The sequence below is a fragment of the Phascolarctos cinereus genome, unplaced genomic scaffold (genome assembly GCF_003287225.1).
Source record: "Phascolarctos cinereus isolate Bilbo 61053 unplaced genomic scaffold, phaCin_HiC Scaffold_1;HRSCAF=81, whole genome shotgun sequence".
In the NCBI taxonomy this organism is placed as follows: Eukaryota; Metazoa; Chordata; class Mammalia; order Diprotodontia; family Phascolarctidae; genus Phascolarctos; species Phascolarctos cinereus.
This window is the reverse complement of record NW_027555514.1, coordinates 7,194,805-7,209,846: the sequence shown is the minus strand read 5'-3', so window position 1 is coordinate 7,209,846 and position 15,042 is coordinate 7,194,805. Positions and strand designations below refer to the sequence as shown.

Genomic DNA, 15,042 nt, shown 5'->3' with positions numbered 1-15,042 from the left:
CCTTTCTCCGTTATCATACTTGAGGGCCCTCCTGGTCTACCACATCCCACAGTTTCAGGCCTTATCCCTTGCCTCTGGGTCCAAGTTTGAATGGGAGCTGTTTCTCTTCTGATTTCCCTATCATCATGTACTTAAGCTTTCTTCTTTGATCTTTCTAGGATTAGTTGTGGTTATTCCTGAGTGGTATTCCTTCCTCCTACTCTACTATCTTGGCTGGTCTCCTGGTAATCTGATTAAAAAAAAAAAAAGAAAAGAAAAATTCTCATCACAAATGAAAACAGAGAATTCAAAACAAATGAAAGAGAAATAAATTATGAAAAACTTTTGCCCATTTGTATCTCACTAAAACTGATGAGGAATCATATAAATATTTACAGATTAACAGCACAAGAAATACATTGCTTATTGGACACAAATTTGGAAAAAGAAATTGAACAAGCTATATATGAACCTCCAAAAGGGAAGGGAATAAAAAGGCCAGATAGCTTTGCAGTTCAATTCTGTGAACTATTTAAAGAACAATTAATTCCACTACATTATAAAATGTTTGTAAAAATAGGAAGAGAAGGCATCCTATCAAACTTCTGTGCTGTAGATATGATCATACCTTAACCAAGGTAAGACAGAGTAAGAACACTGCAGACTCTCACCCTTACCGAACACTGGTAAAAAACATTTAAGTAAAATATAACCCAAGAGGGCATAGAAACACGCTGACAGGATTATATAGCATGACTGGTCTGGATTGACAACTGGAATTCAGTATTGTTTCAATATTAAGAAAACAATAAACATAAAAATAATATTAAAAACAAAAAACAAATGAAAATATTTGCATTTTGTCTCTCCCATTAGAATGTGAGCTTCTTAATGGGAAGGATTGTGTTTTGTGCTTTTATTTTTCTCCCCAATCCTTAGGACAGTCCTTGGCACACAGGCAGAAGCACCAAAGAAAGGGTTATTGATTCTTCAACTTATTAATTAAAACCACATGTATATTATTGTGATGCAGAAAAATCTTTTGAGAAAATACAGTTGTCATTCTTTGTTAAAAATATGAAAATGGGTAGGAATAAGTGGATTTGCGGTCACTTCAGCAGTACATATGCTAAAAGAAAGGAATAAATAGACTTTCCCCTAGTATGATAAATAGTATCTGTCTGAAATCAAGAGCCAGCATTATATGTAACAGGGATAAAGCAGACGCCTTTCCATTAAGATCAGGGCATAAAGCAAGGATGTCCATTATCACCACCATTATTTGATATAATATTAAAAATGTTAGCTCTAACAATACAACAAGAAAAAAAAAGAAATTGAAGGAATAATCACAGGCAAAGAGTAAACAAAATTTTTGCTTTTTGTCAATGTATGATAATTTACTGAGAGAATCCGAGAAAGAAAAATAACATTAATTTAAATAAATTCAGCAAAATAGCAGGATAGAAAATAAACTCACAAAATTATTAGCATTTCTGTATATTACTAACAAAGTGTGAAAGGGAGGAGAGAGATAGACATATTCTATACCAAATAAATACGTAGTGTTTAAAATACTTGTGAGTCTATTTGCCACAACTATATTAAGGCAACCACACAACACTCTTTACAGAAATGAAGGCATGTGTAAACAACTGTTGAGATATTATTTACTCATGATCAGGCTGTGCCAATCTAGTATAAAGGATAATATTACCTGAAGTGGTTTTTTTTAAAATTTATTCAGTACCATTGCAATCAGAATTATATAAGAATATACACAAGGAAAAAAATTAAAGTTTGAAAAAAAACAAAAAAATAAGTAAACAATTCACACAGAAGAACAAAAGGTCAAGAATCTCAAAGGCAATAATGAAAACAAAAAAAGTCTAGGTGAAGAAGACCCGGCAATACCACATCTTAAACTATACTGCAAACAATAAACATTCAAGTGATTTGGTGCTGAGTGTCAAGTAGAGAAGTAGATCAGTGCAGCAGACATGTCCCACCATCCAAAGTGGATGGTCAGGTAGCGTTGGGCAGCATCCAGCATGCAGACTCTGGGGAAACAACTCCCCATGGGACAAAATGTACTGGGGAAAACGGGAAAGCAGTCAGGCAGAAATTAGATACAAATCAATATCTGACTGACACGTGGTTTAGATAAAAATGGTGTTAGTCCTATCACAACTGTGGATAAGATTAGAGTTCTTGACCAAACAGTGGATGAAGAGGATCATAGAAAGTTAAAAGAAAAATGATTACACAAAATTGAAAAGATTTTGAAAAATCAAAATAAATACAGTTAAAAGAGGAAGTAAAATAGTAAACTAGGGGGAAACATCCAAAAGCCTTTACAGCAAATTTTATTGATCAAGGTCTAATATTATATATACACATATCTCATTCAAATATATAAGAATTCCCTGGTCAAAGGATAATGATGATAATAATGATCATTTAAAAGAAACAATATTTATGTAGTGTTTTGAGGTTTGCAAAGCACTTTACATATGTGGATAGGTAATTTTCTCCTTTTAAAAAATCCTGAACTTAATAAACATTAAAGAACTAGTCAAACAGAAAAGAGTTGTGCACATAGCTGAGAATCTCTTTTGTGAAGTATTTTTTTTCTTTTCAATATATAATAAATTCTCTATGTCATTCTCAAAGTTTCCTTACTTGTTTGTGCTCATTTCTTGCCTCCCTTTTATTCTATTTTATGAACTGAGGATACTTCAAAAACCCTTTTTTATCCTTTTTCTTTCTTTCTTTTTTTGGCTCTACTTTACATATCCTCCTTTATTTCTCACTTATACCCAAATTGAGTGTGGAGGAGGGAAAAAAAAAAGAGGGAAGAAAAAAAGAAAAACCCAAAACAATCCTTGGACTAGATGTACCTAATTTAACAAAATGAGTCACTACCTTTTAGCATGATTCCCTATCAGATTGGTTTCTTTATTAGAGTTCTTAAGGCTTTCAAATTGTTTTTCTTTGTAATATTGTTGTTTTGTAAATTTCATCTCTGATTCTGCTCACTTCACCCTGCATCAGCTCATTCAAATCTTCCCAATTTTTGTTTCCCCATGAAACTATTCCGTCTATAATTTCTTACAATGCAGCAATGTTCCTATTACATTCTTAAGTCATGAGAATCAAGGTATTGTTGGCTTAAGACGTATGCCCCATTTAGTAGCTTTGAGGGCATTGTTTTAAATTGCTTTCCAGGGGACTGTCTACCTTCACCAAATTTCCGTGGGCCTGTTTTGCCATAGCCCTTCCAGCAATTGTTGTCCCTCCCCTTCTCTCTCCCCCCACTTTTTTTTTTGTATGTTTTATTTTGCTTCGGTCATGTTTGCCAGCAGTCAACAAATATTTAGAAAAGATGTTCTAAATTACTGATAATTAGAGAGACAAATGATTTCAAATGAGGTTCCACCTCAAATGGATTAGATTGCCTTTGGTGGAAGATAGCAAGAAGTGTCTGTGCACCACATTGTCCTCTTTATGAGTGAAGGAGACAGGGCAGTGGGCTGAAGCTTCTGTTTTGTTGATGTTATAATAGAACAGTCTAACCCAGCCTGATTCTATCCATGGTTGTAAATGTCAGGAGCACTTGGGAAACTGACCTCGAGGGCTTGCTAACCCTGGGGCTGAGAGACTTCAGGGAAAGTGAGGATGAGTTAGGGATGCTGACAAAGCATGTATGGACTAATGTGTATGTTTGCATGCATATGTGTATATGTGTGTGTGTGTGTGTGTGTGTGCGCGCGTGATTTGGGGTGGGGAGAGATACTTTAATTTGCTTCATCAGTACATCACAGTGTGTCTTTTTTTTTTTAAGCTGAATGGTTCATGTGTCTTCAACACCTTCTTTAATCTTCCCCACCTCTTCCCTCTTGTCAAAGATCAGCAGTGCTTAATACTAAGATTAAAATCATTTTTCATAGATAAGTTTGCTTGCCACTGAGAAGCAGAGCTGCTAATTATCCCTGAACGTGTGAAGATACGTTTATTTGATGCAACATGGCCTGGTGTGCATTAATTATGTTACAAGTAGCCTTATGAACAAGGCAGGGAATCATCCTGACAAATGCTGTAGATTGCTGAGTCCCTGAAATCGCCCCCCCCCACATCGTTCTAATGCCCAGAGTAAATCAACATTCATTAGGCTTCCACTTTCTGTTGCTAAGTAACTGCTGGCCGAGGGAAGTTTGCAGCACAAATGAATAGGGACAGGTCCTCAAGAAGGGGGCATTGTGCTCAAAATGGAGAAGTCCCGTGGCTCCTCTCCTCTGCCTCTGGTAAGTCATATCTTAGCTGGGGCCACGACCGACCACTGAGTGGTGCAGACTCAAGGACAGCCAGTTGTACACATTACTTTCAAAACAGATGAATCAAAAATTAAAAAATAAAAATAAATGAATACCTAGTTAGGGGGGAGTGAGACTTGGGGGGCTGGAGAAACGCAGGAGTCCACCATCTTTCCTCAATCCGACATGGAAGCTACACTCAGAAAATTGTGTGTTTTGTGTATTTTCTTCCCCTCTCACCATTCATTGCAGGGGAGTGGGTGTAGGGGCAATGGAATCATTGGTGCCTTTGGAATCTGAGCTGGGCTTGGGCAATCTGATTCGGCGTTTCTCTGACCCTTCCTTTCCTTATCTGTTAAATGAGGGGGTGGGGTGGCTAGATGGCCTCCTAATGCCCCCACCAGCTCTACATGTGCGATCCTGGGAGAGGCTTAGTCTGTAATAGGAATGCTGATAATGATGATTAATGATGACAGCTAGCACGTAGCATACAGCACTCGATGTCTGGCAAAACATTAGATGTATATTAACTAATTGGATCCTCACAGCAACCCTGGGAGTTAGGTGCTATCATTATCCCCATTTTACAGATGAGGAAACTAAGGCTCAGAGAGAGTGAGAGACTTGTCCAGGGTCACACAGCCAGCCAATGTCTGAGGCAGGATTTGAACTCAGATTTTTCTGACACCAATGCTGCCCCCTATCCACTGAGGTCTCTTCCATCTTTATGATCCTCTCTGTGTGACCTTAGCCAAGTCACTTTACCCCTATGGACCTCAGTTTCCTCATCTGCCAAATGAGGGACTTAGAATAAATGGCTGTTCTCTCCCACTCTGGGTGCATGCTCCTAAGTGCCTATGAAAAATGCTGCATGTCCTGATAAGAGGGTCCATGCAGCATGACTGCAGCCTAATGCAGGGCCCGTAAACACTCCGTAAAGCTGCATTTCTACCCTTGTAATCATCATCTCATATTTATATTCTGCTCCCACTGAGAAGAATCTCTGGGTGCATTTACATATTGAATTGCTAAGTTAGAGCTAATGATAGGATCAATTAGGCCCCATACTGAGCATTGCAGTTTGGAATGACTTTGAGAAAAAGCAGGAGGGTCAAAAAAAAAAAAAAGGCAGCTGAGCCACCAGCACGCAGGTCCACGGCCATTTTGTGATTGTGCTAATAGCACACACACACACACACACACACACACACACGCACACACACGCACACAGGGATGCTGGCAACGGACGAGCCTTGGGCTTCCTGAAGGAGGCTGTTTTATCAGGGTGAAGAGGGAGACCCATTTTGAACACAGCTTTGATGAGCAGAGGGAGCTGGGGTTGGCACAGAGAATTATTCAGGGCTCTTTTCTGGTCAAATATCAAAGAGCAGTTATGGTATGAGCCTGTGGAAAATGCCTGGTCCTTTTGAAGAGGGCTGAGGGTGGGGGGGGTGCTTGTTCATATTTGGCAGCTTCAGCTGGGGGGCCTTGGCTGTCTCAGTTTTGATGCTCCCGGCTCTACTTGCTGAGGTGGGTTGCAGAATTCTGTATCTGCTCTTTTTTTTCTCTCCCTCCTCCTGCAGCTCCATAATAAATGTGCCTCTCACCTCAAACCCGAGTGCGACTGTGGAACCTTGAGGGACCATATCTTACCACCCACAGCAATCTGCCCAGTGGTGCTGGTGAGTGCTTCCTTTTCCTCCTCCTCCTCTAGTTCTCGCCGTGGGCCGGCTGGGCCAGCCTTCCATACGTGCTGCTGGACAGAAGATACTTCTCAGTCAAGGCAGAACACCGTAGGTTGGCGTCGTCTGGGGATGCAGAGGCAGGGGCACGGAGAGGCGAAGCCCACAGCCACAGCGCGGGTCCGTCGCCCTTCTTTGCTTTTGGCTGTGAAATTGGAATAGGGGATGGGGTGGCTGAGCTGAGCCAGGTTTGATGCCTTCACTGGGTTGCAGTTACCAGAAATGTTTCAGGCAGCACTCCGGTGCATTGTAAATCTTTGACAGACCCAGCTTCCCAGAAGTGTGAAGCAAGCCTTCTGGGCAATCAGGCTGGGGGTGATATTGTCTCCCCCAGGCAAGGCCGAGGTCTCTGCTCCAAGTCAGAAGTTGCTCAGAAGGATGGCAGGGCTTGGGAGGGAGTGATGCAATGCCCTCATGGGTGGGGTCTTTTCAGGAGAATGGGGCAGTAAATTTTCACCCATAGTAAAGCAATTACTCTGGTCAATGGAAATGAAAGGGCCATTGGATAGAGTGGCCAGGTCCGCAGAAAGGAGAGAACCATTTGCCTAGACAAGAGAAAGAAAGTGAGAGCCAACATCCAGCTTCAATGCAAAGGGACAGAATTCTTCTTTTAATCTCCATGGATTTTATATCCGGCCTCCAATCGATGCTCAGTCTGGCCGTGTCCCAATAGGCCAAGTCCCACAAGCTGAAGTAGATGACCTGTGCTTTGCAGAGCCAGGAAAGGTGAGGTGTGGTAGGCCGCACCTTGGCACAGCATCAGGCCTGGAGCCGGGAGCGGAGTCCCTGAGAGGCACGCCCTCCATTTGGTGAGGGAGGCCAAGGGAAGGACAGCCAGGCTACAGAGGTTTCTTCTCCCTTGGGCTGTGCCATACCTCCTTCCCAGGAACTGCCCGAGCATCTCGGGATGAGCAGGATTCCTCTCCAGAGGCTGGTGGAGGCCCAGCCTCCAGACTTGTGTTTTCAATGGCTTTGTTTGAGTCTGCAAGTCTACTACATGTGGGCCAGGAGGGCTTTCTTGTCATTACATGTTTTCTATCAGTCATCTTAAAATGTGTTCTTTCCTATGTTTTCCTATCCCTCAAAGTTACAGCATTATATAGCATGCCTTTATAAAAAAAGTCTTTCCCTCCGGAATATTTACACCTTTTAGATGTGTGTGAAAAGTCATCATGTCCTTGTATTTGTTACTTGTACTGTCATCTAAAAATCCTATCTATATTTATAGATATATTGTGTGTTTGTGTACATAGATCTGCGTATGTATATATGTATACATTCATACACACGTGTGTGTGTGTGTGTGTGTATATATATATAAAATTCAACATTTCAATATACTGGCCAGGTGATGCAATAGATAGAGGGAGCTCTGGATGGGGCATCAAGAATCTTGCCTCAGATACTTAATAGCTGAGTAACCCTTGGAGAGTCACTCAAGGGCTCTGTGCCTCAGTTTCCTTATCTGCAAAATGGGGGACTTAGAGTTAATGGTGTCTGAGACCCCTTCTGGGTCTGAATCTCTGATCCTGTGAGCCTTGTCTGAAATCTTGATGCTCATGAACATGCCAGGACTTTGGGGTGAGGGTGATAAGCCTCCACTCTTCTCCTTCAGGTTCACTCTTGGCCTAGAAACCTCATTCTGATCCTCTCTTTGGCAAATGCTGCTAATCCAAGTTGAAGCAAATGAAACAACTGCTTTAAAACAAACCAAAAAAAAAACAAAAACAAGAAAGATTTACATAGCTTATTGCATTTGTGATGAAAAACCTCTGCCATCATCCCAGAGGGACACCACTGCTCACCACTTTTTCTTCCTTCATTCCTCATCCCCATGCCACTTTTTGCCAACACCAGCATCTGCCTTTGCAGCGCCCCTTACTCTCTTCCTTCCATTCTGGGGTTCGTTTCACTGATTTCTTGACATCAATTCCGTCTCCCACAGGCTATGCCTTGAAAGTCTGTGCCTTGGCCCATTTGTCTTTGCATGGCTGAGGAATCATGCCAGAGCCTGTGATTTTGCTGTTACCAAAATGGCTTGGGAATCCAAAGACAAAAACCACATCGGGATCGATCTTGTCATCTTGGCCAGTGTTTGGTGAATTTCCGTTTTGGGGCGGTGGCCCTCCCAGGATGATGGACATCTATAACCATCTCTTTACATTGAGAAAGTCTCTTTGGAATAGTCTTCCTGGCTGTGCTGCTCATCACAGTGTCCTTGGGGGGAAGGGGGCTATCTCTTCAAGAAGTGTGGAGGGGGAAATAAACAAAAAAGCCTTTTCACACTTTTTTTTCTTGGATAAAATGGGGGACACTGGTCAAATCACAATTTCTCAGTACTCTAAGCCATTTTTCTGAAATAGAATGTGTCAGGGAGCTGAGGAATCTGTATGCTCTGCAGCAGATGCTACTTCAGGTGCTCTTAACCTGGACGCCAAGAATATTTTTTTTTATTTTGATAACTATGTCATTATATTTCGTTTCATTTGTAATCCTATGTGTTTTATGCTATACCTTTAACAACATTTTTTGCTAAGAAGAGGTCCCTAGGCTACCCCAGAACACCAAAGGGCTCCAGGACATGGAAATGGTTAACAATACCTGCCCTAGTATAAAAGGAATTTCACTGGATCACAGAACTCAGAGGTAGAGGGGACTTCATTGACCAAGTAGTCTATGCCGCATTTGACTAAGGACCTTTTCTACAATATCTCTGACCGCTGGCCATCCAGCTTTTCCTTGAAGACCTTCAAACTCTCCACCCCTCAGTTCTTTCCCAGGTCATTACCCCCGTTTTTTCTATACTCTCTTCCCCTTCGCCATCTTGACTTCATTGGCCTGGGGAATCAGATCAGCTCTATACTAACCTTTTCTCCAGAGTGACTTGACTCCTTATCTTTTCAAAAATCATACCCTTCCAAACAAGAGCCTAGGAATATACCTAACACATAATTACAAAAACATACTGGTTGTGTCCACTATAAATTTATGTTATGTAAGCCAAATGGGCCCACACCATGCAAGACAATCTTTTTATACCTCCCTGGTCAGTCCGTTATCCCACTCAAATAGCAAAATAATGGTTTTAAAGTTCTTAGGACAGTGCCTGGCATGTAGTAGGTATTTAACAAATGATTATTCCTTTTCCATTTCCTTCCCACTCACCAAAGAGGTTTTCCAAACTTTTTTTTTTAAGTACTCTTCTAACCTTCCATGGCTCCCCCTCCCGTCATCCACTCAGCTGAAAACTTTGTCTCATGTTTCACTGAAAGAATTCAAGATATTCACTGAGATCTCTCTCTTCTTCCCTCTTACTAAACTCACATCACCCATATCCCTTTCCCTACTTTCTCCACCCCTATCTCCCATGAAGAGATGGTCCTTCTTCCTGTGAGCACTAACCTCTCTACACAAAGAAGTGATTCCCTCCCATCGTATCCTCTCTGGCCATTGATTCCCTCTGTTATCCCCACCCTCTCACGCATCTTTGGTCTCTTCTGGTCCCCTGGCTCTTTCATCTGTAGTTGCTCAATCTGTAGACTTTTCTCTGCTTGTCCTTCTTGATCTCTCTGCAGCCTTTGGTACAGCTGATCACTCTTCTGTTCAATACTCTTTTTTTTTGTTTTGGTGAGGCAATTGGGGTTAAGTGACTTGCCCAGAGTCACACAGCTAGCGAGTATCATGTGTCTGAGGCCAGATACTCTCTTCTTTCTAGGCTTTCATGAGGCCAATTTCTCCTTGTTTTCTTCCTACCTGCCTGATCCTTCTTTCTCAGTATCCCGTGTGGGTCGCCATTCTGGACCACACCCACTGGTCATGGATGTCTTCCAGGATGCTACTCTGAGTTCTCTTCTCTTCTTCCACTATTTTTCTTGGTGATCTCATCAGCTCCCATGGATTCAATTATCATCACTTTGCAGGTGTTTTTCACATCTATTTATCCAAACCTGCCTTCTCTAATAATCTTGAATCATATCTCAAACTGCTTATGGGATATCTTCAACTGGATGTTCTAGACACGTCTTAAACTCTACATCTCCAAAACCAAACTGATTATCCTTTCTCCAAAATCTCCCCTTTTCCTAACTTCCCTATTACTCTCAAGGCTTCTAGCACCTTCTCAGTGATCCAGACCCTCAATGTAGGGGTCATCCTTAACGCCTCACTTTCTTGTCCCAATCATTTGCCAAGTCCTGTTAATTCTGCTTTCCTGATATCTCGTATACATCCCACTTTTGCCTTTTCTTCTTCGAGTCTGCCACCACTCTGGTGTCCACCTTCATCATTTCAACTATTGCAATAGATGATAATCTCCTTGTTTCAAGTTTCTCCTCAATCTACTTCCTCCTTCACTCAGCTGTCAAACTGATATTCCTAAAAGGCAAGTTATTGTCACCCCCATATTCAAGAAAGGTGAGAGGCTCTAGAATCAAAGCTAACATCTTTTACTTGGCTTTTAAAGACCTGCATCACCTGGCCCTTTAATACCTTTACAATCTTTATACACTAATGACCTCCCCACGTACGCAGCCATCTGTTTCCGACGGCTTCCTTGCTGTATCTTGAGCAAGATACTCCATCTCCCAACTCTAGGCGTTTTCACTGGCTGTCCTCCATTCCTGAACTCCCTCCTCATCTATACCTGCTGGCTTCCCTGGGTTCCTTCATGTCTCAGGTAAATCCCACTTCCTCCTGGAAGCCTTTTCTGATCCCCCTTATGAAAATGACTTCCCCCTCTTATTTCTAGTTTATCCAGCTACGGCTTGTTTGTTCATAGCTGTTTGCACGTTGTCTCCCCCGTCAGACTGTGAGCTCCTTGAAGGCAGAGACTTTCATGCTGTTGCTTGTTTTACTTTCTTTGTATGCCCAGTCCTAGTACAGTGCTTCACACGTTAGATGCTTCAGAAATGCTTGTGGACCTGACCAAGTCCAGACAGCCTGTTCCACTTTAGCTCACAATGTTAGGAGGTTTGTTTTCCCCTTAAATCAGGTAGAAATCTATCCTTTTCAAGGTTCACCTTTGCATTTCTTCTTGCTTTATGAGACCAAGCAAGAAAGTCTAATTCCTCTTCAATGTGGTGACATTTTTTCAGCTCCTTCCTTAATTCTACACTTTAATATCCCTTAAACATTTTTGGTTTCATTACCTTGCTCCAATATGAAGTATTCACTTCTTTTTCCTTCCCAACTCTCTGCAGCCACTGAAAAGCAAGTACTCCTGTATCACATAAACAGTCGAGGAAAACAAATTCCCTCATTCGTGACGCATTAAAACGAGCACACAACTTTTCTTGTTCTGCCTATTTGTCCATCACCATGAGGCAAAGAGCATTTTTTTTCTCTGCCCTCTAGAGTCATGCTTGATCAGAGTTCTTTGGTTTTCAAAGTTATCCATGTTTACAGTGTTGATGTGATAAATGGTTCTCTTGGTGTTTCCCACTTCAGTCTGCATCAGTTCATACAGGTCTTTCCACATCTCTGAAATCATCTGTTTCCTCCTCTCTTGCAGCAAAATACTATTTTATTACATTCATATACCATAATTTTTTAGCCATTCATCAATTAATAGGCATCCCCTTCACTTACCTGTTCTTTACCATCACCAAAAGAGCTGCTACAAATGTTTTTTTTTTTTTTTATATAGGACCTTTTCACCTTTGTTTGATTTCTTTGGGACTAGTGGACTAGCAGTGGTATAGGTGTGTCAAAGAAAATATACTGGTTACTAACTTTTTGTGCATGCAACCATATTGCTTTCCAGAATGGCTGGACTTATTAACAGTTCCACTAACAATGCATCAGTGTTCCTGTTTTCCCACAACTGCTCCAGCACTGGCCATTTTCTTTTTCAATCATCATTTCAATTTGCAAGTTTGAAATATAAGATAAGAGAAGTATAGTGTAGTGGATAAAGAGGTAGCTTTTAGCCCTAAGGACTTAGGATCAAGGCACATCTTGGACATATATTTATTCTGTGACTTCCTGAATGAGTCACTTACCTTCTCGGTGTCTAAGAAACTCACAAGACTGAAGTGGTAGAGCAGAACTACCCTCCATTGATAGAGGGACTTCTGTCATCTTGGAGTTCCCTATGTCACTGACATCATAGGTCTAGGGTTTATATTCATTCTTTTTCATATGGATTCTGGACAGCATATTAAAGTCAGGGTTTTTCCTCTGCCCATGATCCTTTTGGGGGGATTTCTTTTATAATTGGAGCCCTTTAGGACTTTCTGTTCCTTTCAGCCTTCTCTCTTATGTGGTCCAGAATAACATAGGGGAAATCCAGATTTCTACCCAACACTGTTATTAGTCTTTATGGCACTGGCAGCCCCCATGTGGAAGTGGCTCACTATGCTCGGCCTGAGCACTGGCTGTATAGACATGTCCTTCCATGCCCAATACCCTCATGCACATCCCCCTCTGCCATTACCCAAACACCACTGAGGCTAGAGTCCAGTCAGTGGTACGTCTGTTGTTGGTTCTCAGGATATTGTCACAGGCAAACCTTGCCATAAAGTGAGCCTTGGGGGGTAGAATCCCCCTCACTTGTTAAGCTTGCTGCTGTTGCTTTTTTTTGCGGGGGGAGGGAGAGGGAGGAGCTAGGTAGCAAAGTGCACAGAGCACTGGGCCTGGAGTCAGGAGGATTCCTCTTGCTGGGTTCAAATCCAGCAGCAAACACCTAGTAGCTGTGTGACCCTGGGCAACTCACTTAACCCTGTTTGCCTCAGTTTCCTCATCTGTCAAATGCTCTGGAGAAGGAAATGGCCAACCACTCCAGTATCTTTGCCAAGAAAATCCCAAATGGGGTCACGAAGAGTTGGACGTGACTGAAGAACAACAGCTCGATGCTTTTGCCAAGAAGCGCCCTTCATGCTCTTGACCAGCTCCTGCCTGTTACAGATTTCTGGGGGATGACGCCACTGCTGTTGGGGTCTAGTGAGTTTGGGTTATGCGCTGGCTCCAAGGGGTCATTTTTTCCTCAGCACCAGTATTTTATGGTATTAAAACGCTGAGATACAGAGCCAGAAAAGAATAAGAAGAATGGCCAACCACCCTAGTAGAGGCTGCTTCTACCGAGGGTAGGACCCAAACCGGCAGCAGGTATGATTCCTGAGCCAGCACTTCCCTGTCCCTCAGGTCTCCAGACCTGGCATTCTTACCTCCTTCCTACAGCCATCTCTTCCACAGATTACCCTCTGGGCCACCCTAACACTTGCAGGAGGTCAGGCCTATGAACAGGCTCGAATACGGACCAGGTGCTCTTCAGTTAATTTGTTTCACTTAAATATATTCCAGGTTTGTTCATATTCCTTAGGAGATTTAAGTTCTGTAGTTCTGTTGCAGTTGGCATTCAGATTGGGCTTCCCAGTTCTGGGATGGATTCATTTTGTAATTACTGTTATCTCACTAATAATTTGAGGCAATGTAATACCCAGTCAAATGATACCTTTGACCACCGAGTTGGGATATGCCATTTAATTAACGTAACTTTTGCATGCTATTTAACACCACGACTCAGTTTTGTGTCGGAGAATCGTTTGTTTCTATAGCTGTTATTTCAATTCAACAAAGAAGAAGAAGCCTCATATCCTCCCCATTTGACGACTAAGGCACTTAGTCGATAACAAAGTACCTGAAACTTTGTTCAGCTACTATGGTGGACGCTTGAGGTGTAGAGAGCCTCATTGGTGATGGTGCTGCTCACGCCCCTTGCTTTGGCACACGGCCTGCTATAGTCTTAGAATAACCCAATTCACCCACCCAATCTGATGAGGCATGGAAGGAGGGCTTTGGTGGAGAGCTCTGTCTCTAGCTCCACCTCACTGGGTCACTGGGGATCGATGGAGGTAGGGTATATTCAGTGTTTTGCAAACCTTAAAGCATTCTATTAGTGCTTGCCAGTATTATCTCCATCTTTATTCATTTAGATCTCTTTATCTGTATATCCGTATCTCTACATAAAGCTCACAATGCTTTGTTTTATATATTCCTGCTTCTTGTCTTTAGCTCATATAAATGCAGCATTATATCACAATCCCAAATTAACTTCAAGAATATGAGGGAATCATACAGTATTCAAAATGGTAGTTATCTTAAACATCATTGAGTCCATCACTTGACAAAAGGAGACTGAGGCCCAGACAGGGAAAGTTTCCTCCAAAGACACATAGGTAGAACTTGTAATTCACATGCATGGATAGGGCTGGTCAGCTCAAAGCATATCTGGATTTCCTGAAGAATTGAGGAGGAAAATCATGGCCTAAGTGTAGTCAAAACTGACATAAATGGAAGCTTTTTGGACCTCATCTCTGCCCGACAAATGGGAAAGAATTCTGGGAGCACACATCTCTGGTAGCTTTAGAACTCTGTGCCCGTCCTGGACCTATTGGCACCAAGTTCTCACCAATACCAGATACAGCCTCTTTCCCACAGCCACACATGCTCAGCACCAACCACATGGTCTGCCAACCACAAGCACCTATGTGAGCTCAGTTAGTTTGCTTTGTTTTGTTTTAATACATCACAAACTTTCTCCGCTCTCAGGACCCCTTCTGGCTGCCTAGAATGTGCCACAGAGAAGGTGGTGATGCTGCAGAGGTTAAGTATGTGCATTTACGTAATGCTTTCAGCTTTCCCAAACAGTTTCCCTGCATTATTTCACTGGATCTTTCCATTGACCCTTTGAGGTAGGCACTATTGTCATTACCATTTTGCAGATGAGCAGAGGCTCCAAGAGACACTGAAGTGATTTTCCCAGGGTCACCAAGGTAAGAGTAGATGTCTCAGGCAGCAGCAAACTGTGCTCTGGCTGACTCTATCCTATGCCACGCTGTCTCACAAAATATCCCAGACCACTGTCACGCAGTCTCCTTTTCTGTATTTTAATAAAATCCTGTCTCTATTCCTCTTTCATCCCGTCACTTTGCCAGCCCAGGCAGAAGCATGCCCAGCAGCCCTAGGCCCAGTGGACAGGTGCAATCAGGTTATTTTCTTCATCATTCATA

The 15,042-nt window shown here is 42.2% G+C and overlaps 1 protein-coding gene across 4 annotated transcripts in view; it reads left to right on the top strand.

Moving 5' to 3' along the window:
• DGKB (diacylglycerol kinase beta) overlaps window positions 1-15,042 on the top strand; it is a 667,225-nt gene that overhangs the window by 248,836 nt on the left and 403,347 nt on the right. For 3 of the 4 annotated variants that reach the window (XM_021000102.2, XM_021000101.2, XM_021000104.2), the window contains one exon: window positions 5,876-5,974. The exons of the other annotated variant lie outside the window; for it this stretch is intronic. In XM_021000102.2, coding sequence (XP_020855761.1) covers window positions 5,876-5,974 — 99 coding nt within the window. The remainder of the gene's footprint in view (window positions 1-5,875; window positions 5,975-15,042) is intronic. 4 annotated transcript variants of the gene reach the window in all.